Genomic DNA, 17047 nt, shown 5'->3' on the forward strand with positions numbered 1-17047 from the left:
TCAATCTTGATTCCAGCTTGTGCTTCATCCAGTCCAGCATTTCTCATGATGTTCCCTGTATATAAGTTAAATAAGCAGGATGACAATATACAGCCTTGACGTACTCCTTTCCCTATTTGGAACCAGTCTGTTGCCCAGTTCTAATTGTTGCTTCCTGACCTGCATACATATTTCTCAAGAGGCAGGTCAAGTGGTCTAGTATTCCCATCTCTTTCAGAATTTTCCACAGCTTATTGTGATCCACACAGTCAAAGGCTTTGGCATAGTCAATAAGGCAGAAATGGATGTTTTTCAGGGAACTCTCTTGCTTTTTTGATGATCCAGCAGATGTTGGCAATTTGATCTCTGGTTCCTCTGCCTTTTCTAAATCCAGCTTGAACATCTGGAAGTTCACAGTTCGCATATTGTTGAAGCCTGGCTTGGCGAAATTTGAGCATTACTTTACTAGAGAGTGAGATGAGTGCAATTGTGTGGTAGTTTGAGCATTCTTTGGCATTGCCTTTCTTAGGGATTAGGATGAAAACTGACCTTTTCCAGACCTGTGGCCACTGCTGGTGGTCCAGTGGTTGAGAATTGGCCTGCCAATGCAGGTTTGATCCCTGGTCTGGGAACTGAGCTCACAGGCTGCAGGGCAACTAAGCCCACGTGCTCTAGAGCCTGTGCTCCGCAACAAGAGAAGCTACCTTAATGAGAAGCCTGGGCACAACTAGTGAGTAGCCGTTGCTTGCAGCAACTAGAGAAAGCCCACGTGCAGCAATAAAGACCCAGTACAACCAAAAAAAAAAAAAAAAACAATTCAGAGAATTGTTGGTTCCTCTGTTTAGAAACTAAAATCCACATGGTTGTCTAGGCCCACTTCTGAGATCATCAGTTCCTCTGTGTGCCAAGTGCTCTGCACACAGCACCATTGTTGGAGAGCTGATGACAGTGTTTCTCAGCCTTGGTCCATAATAGAATTATCTGTGGAGCTTTTAAAAATTCTGATGCCTGGGGCCCACATCCACTCTAGTTAAATCAGATCACAGCAAGGGACTTATATTTCATGTGTAAGGGGGAGACTTCTCAATAGTATAGTTCAGTTGCTCAGTCGTGTCCACCTCTTTGCGACCCCGTGAATCGCAGCACACCAGGCCTCCCTATCCATCACCAACTCCCGGAGTTCACTCAGACTCACGTCCATCGAGTCAGTGATGCCATCCAGCCATCTCATCCTCTGTCATCCCCTTCTCCTCCTGCCCCCAATCCCTCCCATCATCAGAGTCTTTTCCAATGAGTCAACTCTTCGCATGAGGTGGCCAAAGTACTGGATTTCTCAATAGAATTCAAACTTTGGAAACATCTCAAAAGGATTAAAATCAGTCATTCAAGTCATCATACCTCACCCACCCATTAAGGGTATTTGTAACCAATCTTTGTAACATCCGCTTCTGATTTTCTCAGTGTGGCCCCCAGATCATTAGCAGCAGCAGCTGCCTGGACACTTGTCAGAAATGTACATTTTGGGCCCTCAGCTCGGATCTGCCCTTGGAGACCCTGGGGTGGGGCCCAGAAATCTGCACTGTAACAAGCCTTGCAGGGGACTCTTGACACCAGCTCAGATTTGAGCACCATTGTTGGAGAGCTGATGACAGTGTTTCTCAGCCTTGGTCCATAATAGAATTATCTGTAGAGCTTTTAAAAATTCTGATGCCTGGGGCCCACATCCACTCTGGTTAATTCAGATTATCTGGGACCTGGGACTCAGTGATCAGTGTTTTTACAACTCCTTGGGTGATCCAACATGTTGAGTACCTGGGCCTTCTAGGTCCTTGCTGCTCGCAGTGTGAGTGAGAGCTGTCTGCTGATCTCTGGTGATCCTGCCCTGCGTACAGTTCAAGACATGTCCTTTAGCTGGTCTGTCGTTTGGGCTGCTCTTGGTATCTGAGCTGCTGTGTACACGATGCCTCTGCTTCACCTGTGATTAGTGATTTGACAGCTCCTTTTTCTTTCACAGGACACAACAGACTACGTTGCGTATGTTGCTAAGGACCCTGTTAATCGCAGAGGTAAGCCATGTGTGACCTTTGTCATTTCTCACTCATGTGCAGCTGGGCTTAACACTGGATACAAATTGGTCTTCATGATTTCAGCCCTCTTCACCTGCACGAACAAGTGTTCTCTGGTACTGTCAGCGGTAATTGAGCTTTACAGGCAGTGAAGTGTGGCGGCACACCTGGCTGGGTTAGGAGACACTGGATATCTGAGAGTCTGAACCACACACCTGTATCCAGATGGCTAGAACTTGGTACACCTGACCTGTACAACGCAGCTCCCACTTAGACTCTGAAGGTGGACTCAGTTACACTTGAAGCCTTTACAGGCTGCTAGCCTCCTGCCCGACACCATCTCCTCATTTATCCACTGCCAACTGTCTCACACCGCTCTGCGTGGCCCTGGAGGCCAGGGTCCAAGCTCAGGGCTCTCATCTTAAACCCCGCAAAAAATGCTAGACAGAGAGGCCTCAGACACAGGCTAGGTAGGGGATTTGAAGGATCAAGTACTTCTCATCCTCATGGACACTTTATTCCTAGACCTTCCCTTCGTACCCACCATCCCATCAATTACAAACAGTGCTCCCATCCCTCCTGTGTTAACCGGCGGGGGCCGGTGGGCTGAGTGAGGAGAGTGCTACGCTTGAATTCCAGGCAGCCGCCAGGTGGCGCACGACTCCAATTGAGAACTCATCGATGACACCAGTGAAGCTTGTAACAACACAAAATGGCCCTTCCCTTCAACACCCATTGGTTCCCCTCCTCCTCCCATCCTCTATCCCAGAAACCAAATAAAATTTCCTAGTTGGCCTTGCAAAATTTTTGTCTGTACACACACACACACACACACACACACACACACACACACACATGCACATACACACACACTCTTCTTTAAAATTTCAGCACAGATGTGATTTTGGAATTCTGTTTTCCCACTAACCTTGGGGGAGGGGGAGGTGGCAGGCTGCACCACATTCCAGAGTTATACTGGTTGAAGTTCTTTTATTTTTGTTTGTTCCAGGTTAACCTCAAGTAATCCTAGACTTTCTTTTGATACCTTTAATGGTTCCTAGGTCAATGGCTCTCAAAATGAGCTATATTTTAAATCACCTAGGGAATTCTACAGAGAAGCCAATGGCACCCCACTCCAGTACTCTTGCCTGGAAAATCTCATTGGCGGAGGAGCCTGGTAGGCTGAAGTCCATGGGGTCTCTAAGAGTCGGACACGACTGAGCGACTTCGCTTTCACTTTTCACTTCCATGCATTGGAGAAGGAAATGGCAACCCACTCCAGTGTTCTTGCCTGGAGAATCCCAAGGATGGGGAAGCCTGGTGGGCTGCCGTCTATGGGGTCACATAGAGTCGGACGTGACTGAAGTGACTTAGCAGCAGCAGCAGCAGGGAATTCTAAAAATCCCAGTTCTCAGGCCTCAGAGCAGTGGTGCCCATGTTCAGCCAAGGCTGAGAAATCAGGCTCTCGGGACAGACCCGGAAGGAATACAACCTCATGCAATTTGACTTAGGGCCATAGATGCATACAAGCTATTGTCTTGTTTCACAGGCAGAAACTAGCAGTGCCTTCTGCCCACAGTGCCTTTTCAAAGTCATGGAAATCAGGATATATTTCACATGCGTGTTGGTTTCTAGACCAGCTCCCCCTTGGGACCTGTGTGCAGTGCTAGTGTGAAGACAGATGCCAGACCTCTGTGCTGTGCTGCTGATGCTTTGATGTTACGATCAGCAGAGGGGTCCTTTGAGATGCTTTGTGGGAGATGTTCACTTCTTCCTTTCAGTTATCTGTTGCCTGTAACACAGCTTTGTGGCTTAACGACCATCATTTTAAAAGTATTTTTTTGATACATTGTGTCACAAGTCCAGGCAAGGCTCAGTTGGCCAATTTTTCTGCTCTATGTGGCATCGGTGGGGTCTTGGGTGGTCTTTGGCTGGTAGCTGGCCTGGTCTAGAAGGGCCAGATTGATTTTACTTCCATGCCTCATACCTTGGCAGGAAGGACTAGAAGTCTAAGCCAGCAGGGTCCTTCTCCCTCTGCATGGAGTCTCAGGGTCCCTCCAGGTGGTTCCTCCATCAAAGAAGTAGGACGTCCCATGTAGCAGCTCTGGGCTCCATGATGCCGTGTGGGCACATACAGTAGAAGGCCAGGCATGGCTCCACCTCTGTCATAGTTTACCAATCAAGCAGTCCTAGCCAGCTCAGATTCAGGGGACAAGGGAGCCAGACCTGCCCTCCGACAGGAATCTGTAGCTTTCTTTATCCCTCACATCTCTGTCCCCACCCCTGCCACCCTTGCAAACACACACATACAGGGAGCCACAGCCTTCTGCGAGGCAGTAAGTGAAGGGAGGAGGGTTGCCTGAGTCCACAGTATCTCAGAGTTGGCTTTGCCTTCATTCCATGTATGTCCACCCCACCACTACCTCCTTCCATAAGATACTGGTGGAGCGCTCCCCTGGTTGCTCTGTTCTTCTTTCTCCTCCTGGAATTTAACTTCCAGGAAGAGAGTTTAACTTAGTAAGAATGGCCTCTGACATGCAGGAGTCATATTAGCAAGATATTCTGGGAGTAAGTGTTCTTATTTGGACTCTTAGATAGCCAACTCCCCACACAGAGGCCCCAGTCAATATGCTAGGGTAAGCCTTGTAGCATTGTGATTCCCTGGCTGCCGGCAGTGCTCCTTAGAATGGACAGATACCTGGTTCCACATCTGGAACTGAGAAAGTCTTCTGTCAAAATCCTACAGAGATGAGTCAGAGTCCCTCCCCGTTATCATTCATCTTTTCCACATTGATTCCTGCTTATACATTCCTGTGTGTGTTTTGGTTAATCTAGAAGTACTTACAGACCAGCATCTATATTTTTCTCTCAAGTGTCAAGAATCCATGGCTATTCTAATTAATCTGGTGGAAGAGTCAAGGATCTCTGACCCAAGTCATTAAGTTCTATGGTAACCACCACTAGCATCTCTAGGAGATAAGCGTTGCAAATGGGCAAGTTTCATGAAGTCGACAACTTATCATTGAAAGGGAAAGCCAACCAGGAAGGAGGTCTGGAAGGTAACTCCTGATATATGTAGGATAAAACTCTCAACAAAGCAGGCTTTGCAGGATGCTAATATACCATTTTCACAATGGAATTTGGATTATAACCCAATGACTCCCATCCCCTGAAACCTAATGTCTTTTGGTTCAGGATGGACTGTCCGGGTCACAAAAGTAGCTAAAAGATAATGTTCTGCTTAGACATATGGCTGCCTGCAGGTGGCTTGTATTCCTATAACCTATAAGCACAGTAGCATCCCTGGGCAGGCACCCACTGGATCTCCTGAACTTGCTGTAGAATGTCCTGTGGTGTTGACCTGATGACAGAGAGCCCTCTCTTCAGCTTGTATAGCTTCTAATCCCAGGGTTAGAAGTTGCTTTTCCCCCAGGGTTTCCTGAATAAGGGGAAATGTGGTGAATGGGCTCGAGAGGGAAGCCCCCCGTGGACTGCTGCTCACACGACCACACTTCCTTCTTCAGGCTGCTCTAGTAGCTCACGATCATTTCAACCCTGAATTTAGGGTTCCTCTGGCTTTGGACCAGAGGCCCCAGAAGGTAACTTTGTAGGTTACCTTAACTTGGTAGGTCCCGGAAGGTAACTTTCTGGTAGAACCTCACAGAGTATGAACTCCGTAAATAATAGAGCACTTCCTTTGACTTTTCCTTCCCTAGATGCAAAACCTCATCACCTCATTTTAGGTGAAAGCAATGATTCGTTTTTTTTTTAAGCCAGGAGGTTAAATTTCATCAAATAACTCTGTGATGGGAGGTTAATTTTCCTGTGGGCGAACGATTAGGTTGTTGTTTCCCTTATCTGACTATTGTCAACAGTGTTTTTTAACAAACAAGCCACCCTCTGGGCTTTAAACATGCTGTGCAGAGTTCAGTTCAGTTCAGTCGCTCAGTCGTGTCCGACTCTTTGCGACCCCATGAATCGCAGCACGCCAGGCTGCCCTGTCCATCACCATCTCCCGGAGTTCACTCAATCTCACGTCCATCGAGTCCGTGATGCTATCCAGCCATCTCATCCTCTGTTGTCCCCTTCTCCTCCTGCCCCCAATCCCTCCCGACATCAGAGTCTTTTCCAGTGAGTCAACTCTTCGCATGAGGTGCCCAAAGTACTGGAGCTTCAGCTTTAGCATCAGTCCTTCCAAAGAAAGCCCAGGGCTGATCTCCTTCAGAATGGACTGATTGGATCTCCTTGCAGTCCAAGGGACTCTCAAGAGTCTTCTCCAACACCACAGTTCAAAAGCATCAATTCTTTGGTGCTCAGCCTTCTTCACAGTCCAACTCTCACATCCATACATGACTACTGGAAAAACCATAGCCCTGACTAGACGGACCTTAGTCGGCAAAGTAATGTCTCTGCTTTTGAATATACTACCTCGGTTGGTCATAACTTTTCTTCCAAGGAGTAAGCGTCTTTTAATTTCATGGCTGCAATCATCATCTGCAGTGATTTTGGAGCCCCCCAAAATAAAGTCTGACACTGTTTCCACTGTTTCCCCATCTATTTCCCATGAAGTGATGGGACCAGATGCCATGATCTTCGTTTTCTGAATGTTGAGCTTTAAGCCAAGTTTTTCACTCTCCTCTTTCACTTTCATCAAGAGGCTTTTTAGCTCCTCTTCACTTTCTGCCATAAGGGTGGTGTCATCTGCATATCTGAGGTGATTGATATTTCTCCTGGCAATCTTGATTCCAGCTTGTGTTTCTTCCAGTCCAGCGTTTCTCATGATGTACTCTGCATAGAAGTTAAATAAGCAGGGTGACAATATACAGCCTTGACATACTCCTTTTCCTATTTGGAACCAGTCTGTTGTTCCATGTCCAGTTCTAACTGTTGCTTCCTGACCTGCATACAGATTTCTCAAGAGGCAGGTTAGATGGTCTAGTATTCCCATTGCTGTGCAGAAGACCCTGAATATTTCTGCCTAGCCCAGAAAGTCAGACTTTCAGACTCTGGCTGAAAGTCAGACTTGTACCCACCTATTGCGCGTCTCTGTTCACAAGTCTCCTAGGCCCCTCACTGTGATAAGCCATGAGCTAAGTCTTTTCTTCCTCCCTAGAGCTTGTCTCACTTGTCACAATGTGAGCTGATTCCTGGTCCATCTGCTGTCCTGTTTCCTATGATTTTCTCCCACCTCCACTCCAGTTCCACCCCTTTCTGGCTCATCCTTGAACATGTCAAGTAGACACCTGCCTCAGGCCTTTGCACCTGTTTAACCCCATGCCTGTGACGTTCTTACACTAGACCTCCCCATGGTTCACTCCCTGACTTCCTCTAGGTTTCTTCTATGACATCACCTCCTAGGTCATCTTCCCTGGTCATCCTATATTTTATCCTATACTGCTGCTGCTGCTAAGTTGCTTTAGTCATGTCCAACTGTGTGCGACCCCATAGACGGCAGCCCACCAGGCTCCCATGTCCCTGGGATTCTCCAGGCAAGAACACGGGAGTGGGTTGCCATTTCTTTCTCCAATGCATGAAAGTGAAAAGTCAAAGTCGCTCAGTTGTGTCTGACTCGTAGCGACCCCATGATCTGCAGCCTACCAGGCTCCTCCATCCATGGGATTTTCCAGGCAAGAGTACTGGAGTGGGGTGCCATTGCCTTCTCCATTATTCTATACTGTCGTCCTTAATTTACATTTACATTTTACATTATTGTCTTTATGGTTGTATTGGTTTTCTGTGACTGTGCTGTGCTTAGTCGCTCGGTCGTGTCCAGCTCTTTGCGCCCCCATGGATTGTAGCCCACCACATGGACTGTAGCCTGCTAGGCTCCTCTCTCCATGGGATTCTCCAGGCAAGAATACTGGAATGAATTGCCATTTCCTCCTCCAGAGGATCTTCCCAACCCAGGGATTGAACCCAGGTCTCCTGCATTGTAGACAGATTCTTTACCATCTGTGCACTAGGGAAGCCCAGAAATACTGGAGTGGGCAGCCTGTCCCTTCTCCAGGGAATCTTCCTGACCCAGGAATTGAACTGGGGTCTCCTGCATTGCAGGTGAATTCTTTAAATTCCAGCTGAGCTACCAGGGGAGCCCTGTGACCACTGGAACAAATTACCACAAACTTTGTGACTTAAAGACAACAAAAGTTGCTCTCTCATAGTTCTAGAGGCTCGGGGTCTAAAATCAAGATGTGGGCAGGGCTGTGCTTCTTCCGAAGGTCCCGGGGAGGAGCCTTCCTGCCTTTTCCGGTGTCTGGTGGCTCCAGGAGCCCTTGGCTTGTGGTTGTATCACTCTAGTCTTGGCATCCGTCTCCACATCATCTCCCCCTCCTCCGTGACTGTGTCGTCGCTTCTTCTGTCCCTTATAATAAGAAACTTGTCATTGGATTTGGGGCCCATCCTAATCCAGAATGATCTCATCTTGAGGTCCTTAACTTAAGGACATCTGGAAAGACCCTTTTACACAGGTTCAAGAGGTCAGGATGCAGACAGGGTTTTGTGCAGGGGCACCATTCAATCCATGCAAGCGGTGTATTTTTCCTTTCTTATTTTCAGTGTCTACCCTCTAGACTGTCAGCTTCATGAGAGCAGGACTCTGTTTTGTTCCTTGTTGTATCTGTAGATTATAGGATAGGGCGTGGTACACAGTTCATGTTCAACAAGTGTCTACTGAGTGAAGTCTCCAATAGATACTTTGCACATTGTGCTCATGTGCAAGAATGTTCTTAGGGTTTATACCTCTGGGACAAATCACTGTGTTTTGGGACATCTTCAGCTTAAAAAAAAAAAAAAAAGGTTATTTCACTGTGCAGTTCCACAAGTGGCACAGGAGGACTCCTTGGCTTCTTCAACACTTGGCATTTTCAGGTTTTTAGATTCCTGCCAGTCTGAGGGGTGCAGAACTATCTCCTTATAATTTTAGTTTGCTGCTCTAGGGCTAGAACACATATTAAACTCACTTTTTAAATTTTTATTATTTTTTATTGGAATATAGTTGCTTTACAATGTTATGTTTCTTTCTGTTGTACAGCAGTGAATGAGCTGAGCATACACATACATCCCCTGTTTTTTGGATTTCCATCCCATTTAGGTCATCACAGAACATTGAGTAGAGTTCCCTGTGTGATATGTTAGGTTCTCATTAGTTATTTATGTTATACACAGCAACATACATACGCTGTTGTATGGACATCTAGGTTGCTTCCATGTCCTGACTATTGTAAACAGTGCTGCAATGAACATTGGGGTGTGTGTATCTTTTTGTTTTTGTTTATTTATTATTGGGGTACAGTTACTTTATGGTAGCGTGTTAGTGTCTGTCGTACAATGAAGTGAATCAGCTATGTGTACACACATGGCCCCTCCCTCTTGCGTCTCTCTCCCATCCCCCACATCGTTGCAGAGCACTGGGCTGAGCTCCTTGTGCTACACAGCAGCTTCCCACCAGCCATCTGTTTACACATGGTGGTGCAGATGGGTCAAGCCATTCCACTCTCCTTTCCCACCCTGTGCCCACATGTCTGTTCCCTATGTTTGACTCTCTATTCCTGCCCCGGAAATAGGTTCATCTGTACCATTTTTCTAGATTCCACATATATGTGTTAGTATGAATTATGGTCTTCTCAGAGTATATGCCCAGGAGTGGGACTTCTGGGTCATATGGTAGTTCTATTTTTAGTATTTTTAAGGGACCTCCATACTGTTCTTCACAGTAGCAGTATCAACTGACATTTCCACCAATAATGTAAAAGAATTCTCCTTTCTCCACACCCTCTCCAGCACTTATTGTTTGTAGATTTGTTGATGATGGCCAGTCTGACTGGTGTGAGGTGATGCCTCACTGTGGATTTAGTTTGCATTTCTCTAATAATTAGTGATGTTGAAAACAACTCTTAATTAAGAGCATGGAGCGGAATCTCGAAGTTCTTACCTGTCTTGGATTAAAAAATCTGAAACAATGAGCATGTGAATATACTAAGTGGATACACTAGAGCTGACTGAAAACTATGCTTGAGTTTGTAGCCTCCAGCTCTCTGCTAAGAATTCACCGGTGTTCCGTGTTCCTTTTAAGGGGTGAGAGTTATTAGCCCACAAGGAGAAAGAGAGACAGTCATTGTTTGGTATGGTCTTTTTCTGATTGGGCAATGATTCCAGATGTCTCTGAGATTCCCTGTGTCAGTCACCAGTTGGTAAAGAATGTGGCTATGAACTTGAACTCTTGGAGAGTCTGTGAGTCTAGATATGAGGACAGGAGGAGAGTCCAAGGTGGGACCACTGCAAGGGCTGGGCTGGCTTGGGGAGGCTGGATGGCTGTGAAGTGTGAGTTGGAAGTGTGGGTGTGGGTGTGGGTGTGGGTGTGGGTAGAAGGGGTCATGACTTCCTAAAAGAGCAGCACAGATCCTGCGAGGTTTTCTGCCCATACTTGCAGAGTCCCACTACCCCGCCCCCCGCCCCATGGAACTAGTGCCCACCAAGGTGGGGTGGCCCAACCCACAAGGTATCGACGTGGCCACTGTGGTGGGAGACACATGTTGGAGCCTCTGTTTATAGTCACTGTTGATTTGAGATAGAGGGGATATTACCTTGTAATCATAAATAAAAGGTGCAGTGAACCAGTGACATCCTTTCTGTGTGTCAGTGGCTCCAGGACCACAAAGCGGGTATGGGAAGTGAGATCTTACTTTCACAAACACACACACACACACACACACACACACACACACACACACACTAATCAGATAAGGAATCAACCCCTCCAAACTCTAAATGATTAAGAAAAGTTTTCCGGAGATGGAAAGACGAATTTTTATCTATCATTGTTAGACACTGGCAGGGCAGTGTCTAAATATAAATATCTCACTCAAAATAATTATCTTGCTTTGAGATAATAACTGACAGAGTGATGCTTTCAGGGTCAACGAGACAACTTGAACTTTTGTTTATCTTTGTTGCGTCCTTTTTGAAAGGTAAAAAGAAAGTGTCAGTCATGTCTGACTCTTTGCGACCCCCATGGACTGTAGCCTGCAAGACTCCTCTGTCCATGGGATTCTCCAGGCAAGAATGCTGGAGTGGGTTGTCATTCCCTTCTCCAGGGGATCTTCCCTACCCAGGGATCAAACCAGTGCCTCCTGCATCACAGACAGATTCTTTACTGTCTGAGCCACCAGAAAAGGCCTATATATGTTAAAAGATGTTTTTATAATATACATACGATTATATTGGGCTTCCCAAGAGGCACTAGTGGTAAAGAATTCACCTGTCAATGCAGCAGACACAGGAGATGCAGGTTTGATTCCTGGATCCAGAAAAACCCTGGAGTAGGAAATGGCGACTCGCTTCAGTATTCTTGCCTGGAAAATTCCATTGACAGAGGAGCCTGGCAGGTTACAGTTCATCGGGTCGCAAAGAGTTGGACCCAACTGAGCACAAGGAAAGAAGGAAGTATTATATTATGTTCATAATTTATAAATAAGTTAACATCTATTTGGGACATATGCTCAGTACAGTGAAGAGTTCTTTACTGGTAAGCATGAACAAACCTTGACAACTTCTTATTTACAGAAGTAAAGCCATTTGGGTGTTTGGTGTACATGATAAGCATTGCTAGCGCTCACTTATGTCTTGACCTCCTTCTCCCCGAGCTCCCAGGAGACAGTACTGCCAGCCTTTCCCGGGTAGAGGAGGAGCCAGGTGACAGTTCTGTGTGAGAGCAGAATGCATGAGTGCTGGTACAAGGCCCTGCTGTCTCTTTCTCCCCTGGCTTGTGGAGGAGGCCTTGTATTGAAATTCAGGATTGAAAGATCAAAGCAGCCTGGCTCATGATGTCACCACCCGGTTGAGGAGAGTTGGGGTGATTGAGGAGAGTTGCCCAGGAATGAGCAGAAAAGAATGGAGTTGTCACCGAGATGCTGGGGCTCTTTCTTATTGCAGCATCACTTGTTTGTGCTGACTAATAGAGCAACTGTCCCAGGCAGGGCTCAGAGAGCAGGCTCAGATGAATGGAGGTCCCAGGTGGCCTGCAGTCCGCTCATCAGTTAGATGGCTGGGGCAGCGTCGAACACCAATGGGCAGGTGGAGCCACTGGCTTCTGGACTTGTTTGGAGCCATAGGGAAACTGGACTGGCATCTTACATAGTAACTTCTGCCCTGCCAGGGTCTACTGTGCGTGGAAGATGTGTGGTTGCCATGTGAGTAAAGACGCCATATCTCAGTTCTATCTGATGTGATTATAAGGGTCTCAGCACACGCTGCTCTCAAGTGGCTCATCCCCAGCTGGGAGAGGCCTTTGTGGTGAAGCCTGATGAGGCCCCTTGCTAGTGTCAGGGCTGAGGTGACTGCTGTGTGTCTGAGTGAGTTCCTGGAGAGTGATGTTGGCCTTGCTTTTGGTCAAGAAGAGAGACCAGCTGGGCAAACCAGCACCTCCAGTCCTCACCCCCCTTCTGTTCACTACTGTTCACCCCCCAGTGGTACACTACTGTACCGCTACAAAAGAGCCAGTTTCCTCCAAAAGGGACAGATTGAGGAATGACCTCATTTTGCTGGTCCTGTGTTTGTATGGGGGCCACATTTTAGGTTTTACAGCATCATTTTGAGTCTTGACTCTGGGCCCCACCACTCTGTATGTACTTTTTATCCAGTGCTTCTCCTTCTCATTCATGGATGACAGACACCTCCAGCTCCCTGTTTGCATTGTGGGATATAAAACAAGCAGCTCTGCTGGTCACCTTTGAGGAGGCCCTCATAATCCTCCCACAGGTGAGGCTAGATGATAGTGGCTTTTAAGCTAAAAACCATTGCAACACCAAGAGAAAATCCGAGGCCCAGAGAGACTGTCAGCCCAGGTTGGTTTTAGATTTGGAGTGAGTTTCTGGAGCGCAGAGAAGTCATTCTACAGAAGGATCCTTAAACCCAACTGACAGATGATACTTACTCAGTCCACGGAGGACTGAGCCTGGCCCCAGAGCCTGGAGTCATGATTTAATCCTGCATCTGCAGGTTCTGTCGCCCTCTTGTATCCAAATACTAGGGCTCCACTGTCACCAAGCGAGGGTGCTTCCACCCAGAGCCCTGCATCTTCCAACTGTCCCAGGAACTGACTTAAAGACCTATCTCAGGCCTGGACTTCTTTGGTGTGTAGAAGGTGAGAGAGCTGTGCGGACCTCGGCAGAAACCTTATTCTTCATTCACTGTGTTAAAGCCTAAGTGCTGATTTGCTCCTTAGAAGAAAGACTAGCTTCACTTTCTTGACTCATCCCTAGTTGTTATTCTGGTTCTCCAAAGTACTAGCCAGCTGGTTCCCTTGGCTGGTGCTGATGCTGGGTGGAGGGGACAGGTGTGGCTGGAAACACGGGGCAGGAGGGGGAGCCAGGTGTCTTTCCCTCAATCCATCCTAGACTCCTATTTCCTTATTGGCTGGAAAGACACCTCCAATCCTGTCCGTTAATGAACAATCACGCGACTACAACAGCTGCTTAATATGGGCTTGCTTTATGTTTACCTGGGTTAATAATAAATACTAATACCCATAATAACATAAAAGAATATCATTTTTGGCTCACAGAGATACAGCTGGGACATCTGTCTCCTGGGACAAATCCCTTGGCCATATCTGTGCTAGGGCTAGTCCATATCTGTGCTAGGGCTAGTGTATCCAAGGGATAAGGCTTCCCTGGTGGTTCAGTGGTAAAGTATCCACCTGCCAATGTAGGAGATGAGGAGACATGGGTTTGATTCCAGGGTCGGGAAGATCCCCTGGAGAAGGAAACAGCAGCTCACTCCAGTATACTTGCCTGGGAAAGCCTATGGACAGAGGAGCCTGGCGGGCTGCAGTCCATAGGGTCACAAGAGTTGGACATGACTAAGCCACTGAGCATGGGCTTGAGACCCAAGGGGACTGCATTGCAGCCCGAAGCAGTGATCCAGTTACACTTGGTCTTCCCAGAAAATTCTTGTTTCTGTGTCCTCAGAGGCATGCTCCTTCCTTGAGCCTGTGAGGAGAAGAAACCTCAGGCTCCCCAGCCCAGCAGCCACCATCAGGGTGGGCTGTGCAGTGCCTGGCTGGCGTTGTGCATGGAGAAGGCGGCATCGTGATGGAAGAGCGGCCAAACTGTGGAGGTGGTGGTGTCTCTGCTCCTTCCCTCGCAGCTTCCCATCTTAATGAGTCCTCTCTTTGCTGACTTCCCCTGCAGTGGCAATGCTTCTGCACCTTCCTAATCACTGCCCCAGGGAACAGCTCACTGCTGTAGCAATGCCTCTCCTCACTGCTGGGCATCCACCATGCTCCTGGAGGAACCTCCTTGAAACACAGTTGTGTCCTAACTGGTGGCAAGAGAAAGATGGAGTGTGACACACACATCTGTCATTTTCTCCAGGGAGAATGCCTTTATCTCATTAGTAGCAGAACATGTTGCACTGGTCAGGGTGCCACGTGGAGGGGCTGAGATGTTTCTGTGGGATGCCATGGACCTGTGTCTGGGGAGGAGACAGTTCTACTTGTAGAGCAGAGGGGACCTTCTCTGGCACCTTCCTCCATTTGACCCTTTTTTCTCTGAAGGTTCCACATGGATTATGCCACCTCCTGGCCACCAGGAAGGCAGGCACCCCAGTGGGTTAAGGTTGCTCCAGGTCCCTGAGGGGCCCTCATCTGACTGCCAACACCTCTTTGATGAGAAGCAGCATGATTGTCCAGGCTCTTCTGGTGTACATGCAGATGGCATGTGGTGGGTTGGTCATACTGGCTAATTAGTGTCTCTTTAAATGCATCTTAAAAGTTAAGATGCTTTTGAGTTGAGTCTTAGTGCTTGGAGTTGCCACATTTGGTGATGACACTTTACTCCCCCTAGGAAATGAGCAAACAACTTCCTCCAAGGCCGTAAGATACCTCAAGATTCATTCAGTATGAGTTTGTTTAACTACAATGAGGTATCACCTCACACTGTTCAGAATGGCATCATCAAAAAAAATCTACAAACAGTAAATACTGGAGAAAAGGGAAACTTCTTGCATGATTGGTGGGAATATAAATTGATACAGTCCACTATGGAGAACAGATTTCTTGAAAAATCTAGGAATAAAACTACCATATGAGCCAGCAATCCCACTGTTAGGCATATACCCTGAGAAAAACCATGATTCTAAAAGACACATGTACCCCAGTGTTCATTGCAGCACTATTTACAATGGCCAGGAAACGGAAACAGCCTAGATGTCCTTTGACAGATGAATGGATAAAGAAGTTGTTGTACAAGTATACAATGGAATATTACTCTGTCATAAAAGGAATGAATTTGAGTCAGTTCTAGTGAGGTGGATGAAACTAGAACCTGTTATACAGAGTGAAGTAAGTCAGAAAGAAAAACAAATATCGCGTATTAACCCATATGCATGAAATCTAGAAAAATGGTACTGATGAACCTATTTGCAGGGCAGCAATAGAGACGCAGACAGAGAACAGACTTGTGGAGCCAGCAAGGGAAGGGACAGGGTGGCATGAATTGAGAGAGCAGCACTGAAGCTTATACATTGCCACATGTAAAACAGATAGCCAGAGGGAACTTGCTGTATGATGCAGGCAGCTCAACTCACAGCTCTGTGACAACCTAGATGGGGTGGGAGGGAGTGAGAGGTGGGGAGGGAGGCTCAAGAGGGAGGGGACATATGTATACCTAAGGCTGATTCATGCTGATGTATGGCAGAAACCAACACAACATCGTGAAGCAGTTATCCTCCAATTAAAAATAAATACATTTAAGAAAAAGAGTCAGTTTAAGTCCAATTTTAAGGTTCATGGGGTCTTAGAGGGATTCCTTTGCCATGTTAAGATTTCCCTCCAAACTCTATTTCCCAGTTGAGTTCAAAGTTGATATTTTATAGACTCTCAAGCAATTGAAAAGCCATCAAGTTGAATTTTAAAAATTTAAAATGGACTTACAAACAGAACCTTTGCTTTTGTAGAGAATAAGCTATTAAGAAATGGATCCCTGTGGTGAAGCTGTGTCTGGGGGCTCCTGGGATTAAGCTGCAGGCAGAACTGCCAGGACATGTTATGAAAGCCACCTCCTTGGCGCCTTCTTCTTCCCTAGGCTGCGGAGTTTCACTCTCAGGAAGAAGGAGCCTGGGTAGCTCCAGTCTCTGCTTCTAATGGGCCTGTGTCCCTTGCTCCCGCAGCTTGTCACATTCTGGAGTGTTGTGATGGGCTGGCCCAGGATGTCATCGGCTCCATCGGACAAGCCTTTGAGCTCCGGTTTAAGCAGTATTTGCAGTGTCCTTCCAAGATCGCTGCTCTTCATGACCGGTGAGTAGTGCTGTGACACCATTTGCAGCGGCCTTTCTGCATTTTCTGCCCTTTCCTCTTAAAACGACTTAAAAGGAGAAAAACCAGAAAACAGCTCCCTGAGGAGTGCTCTGAACAGACAGTTAATCACAGGGCTTCCTGGGCCTGGGGACACCTGGCTGGTGCTGGGCTGGGGCTCAGAAAACCGACAGATGGAAGCTGACATATGGGTGATGCTCCCAATGTTTAGAAAAACATTTTCTTGAAACTATAGTGACAGTAGCTAAGGTTACCAAAAAAACCCAGTATGATATGTTTTTATTCTGTTCCCTCTGCAAGCATGTGATGTCCCCATATGTTGTCTTCTTGGGTGGGTGTCACCCCGGGTTCTACCTGTGCTGTTATTGTCATCATCAGGGTTAGACAGAGTCCTGATTCGGGGGCTCCTGTCATGAGGCGCTATGCTTGGGATGACCAGCATGGTTCTGCTTTATTGGACTTTGTAGCTTTCAGGCTCAGTGGCTGTAGGGTCCTGATCTTTGTCTCAGCAGTTTTTTTCTGTAGGGAGAAGACTCTTGAGAGTCCCTAGGACTGCAAGGAGATCAAACCAGTCGATACAAAAGAAAATCAACCATGAATATTTGTTGGAAGGATTGACGCTGAAGCTGGAGCTCCAATCCTTTGGCCATATGATGCTAAGAGCTGACTCATTGGAAAAGACCCTGAAGCT

At 47.0% G+C, this 17047-nt stretch overlaps 1 protein-coding gene across 1 annotated transcript in view; it reads left to right on the top strand.

Moving 5' to 3' along the window:
* Nucleotides 1-17047, top strand: part of SHC3 (SHC adaptor protein 3) — a 180875-nt gene that overhangs the window by 116479 nt on the left and 47349 nt on the right. The window contains exons 6-7 of the mRNA XM_052645198.1: nucleotides 1994-2045; nucleotides 16212-16338. Coding sequence (XP_052501158.1) covers nucleotides 1994-2045; nucleotides 16212-16338 — 179 coding nt within the window. The remainder of the gene's footprint in view (nucleotides 1-1993; nucleotides 2046-16211; nucleotides 16339-17047) is intronic.

Source organism: Budorcas taxicolor, chromosome 8 (genome assembly GCF_023091745.1).
Source record: "Budorcas taxicolor isolate Tak-1 chromosome 8, Takin1.1, whole genome shotgun sequence".
NCBI lineage: Eukaryota > Metazoa > Chordata > Mammalia > Artiodactyla > Bovidae > Budorcas > Budorcas taxicolor.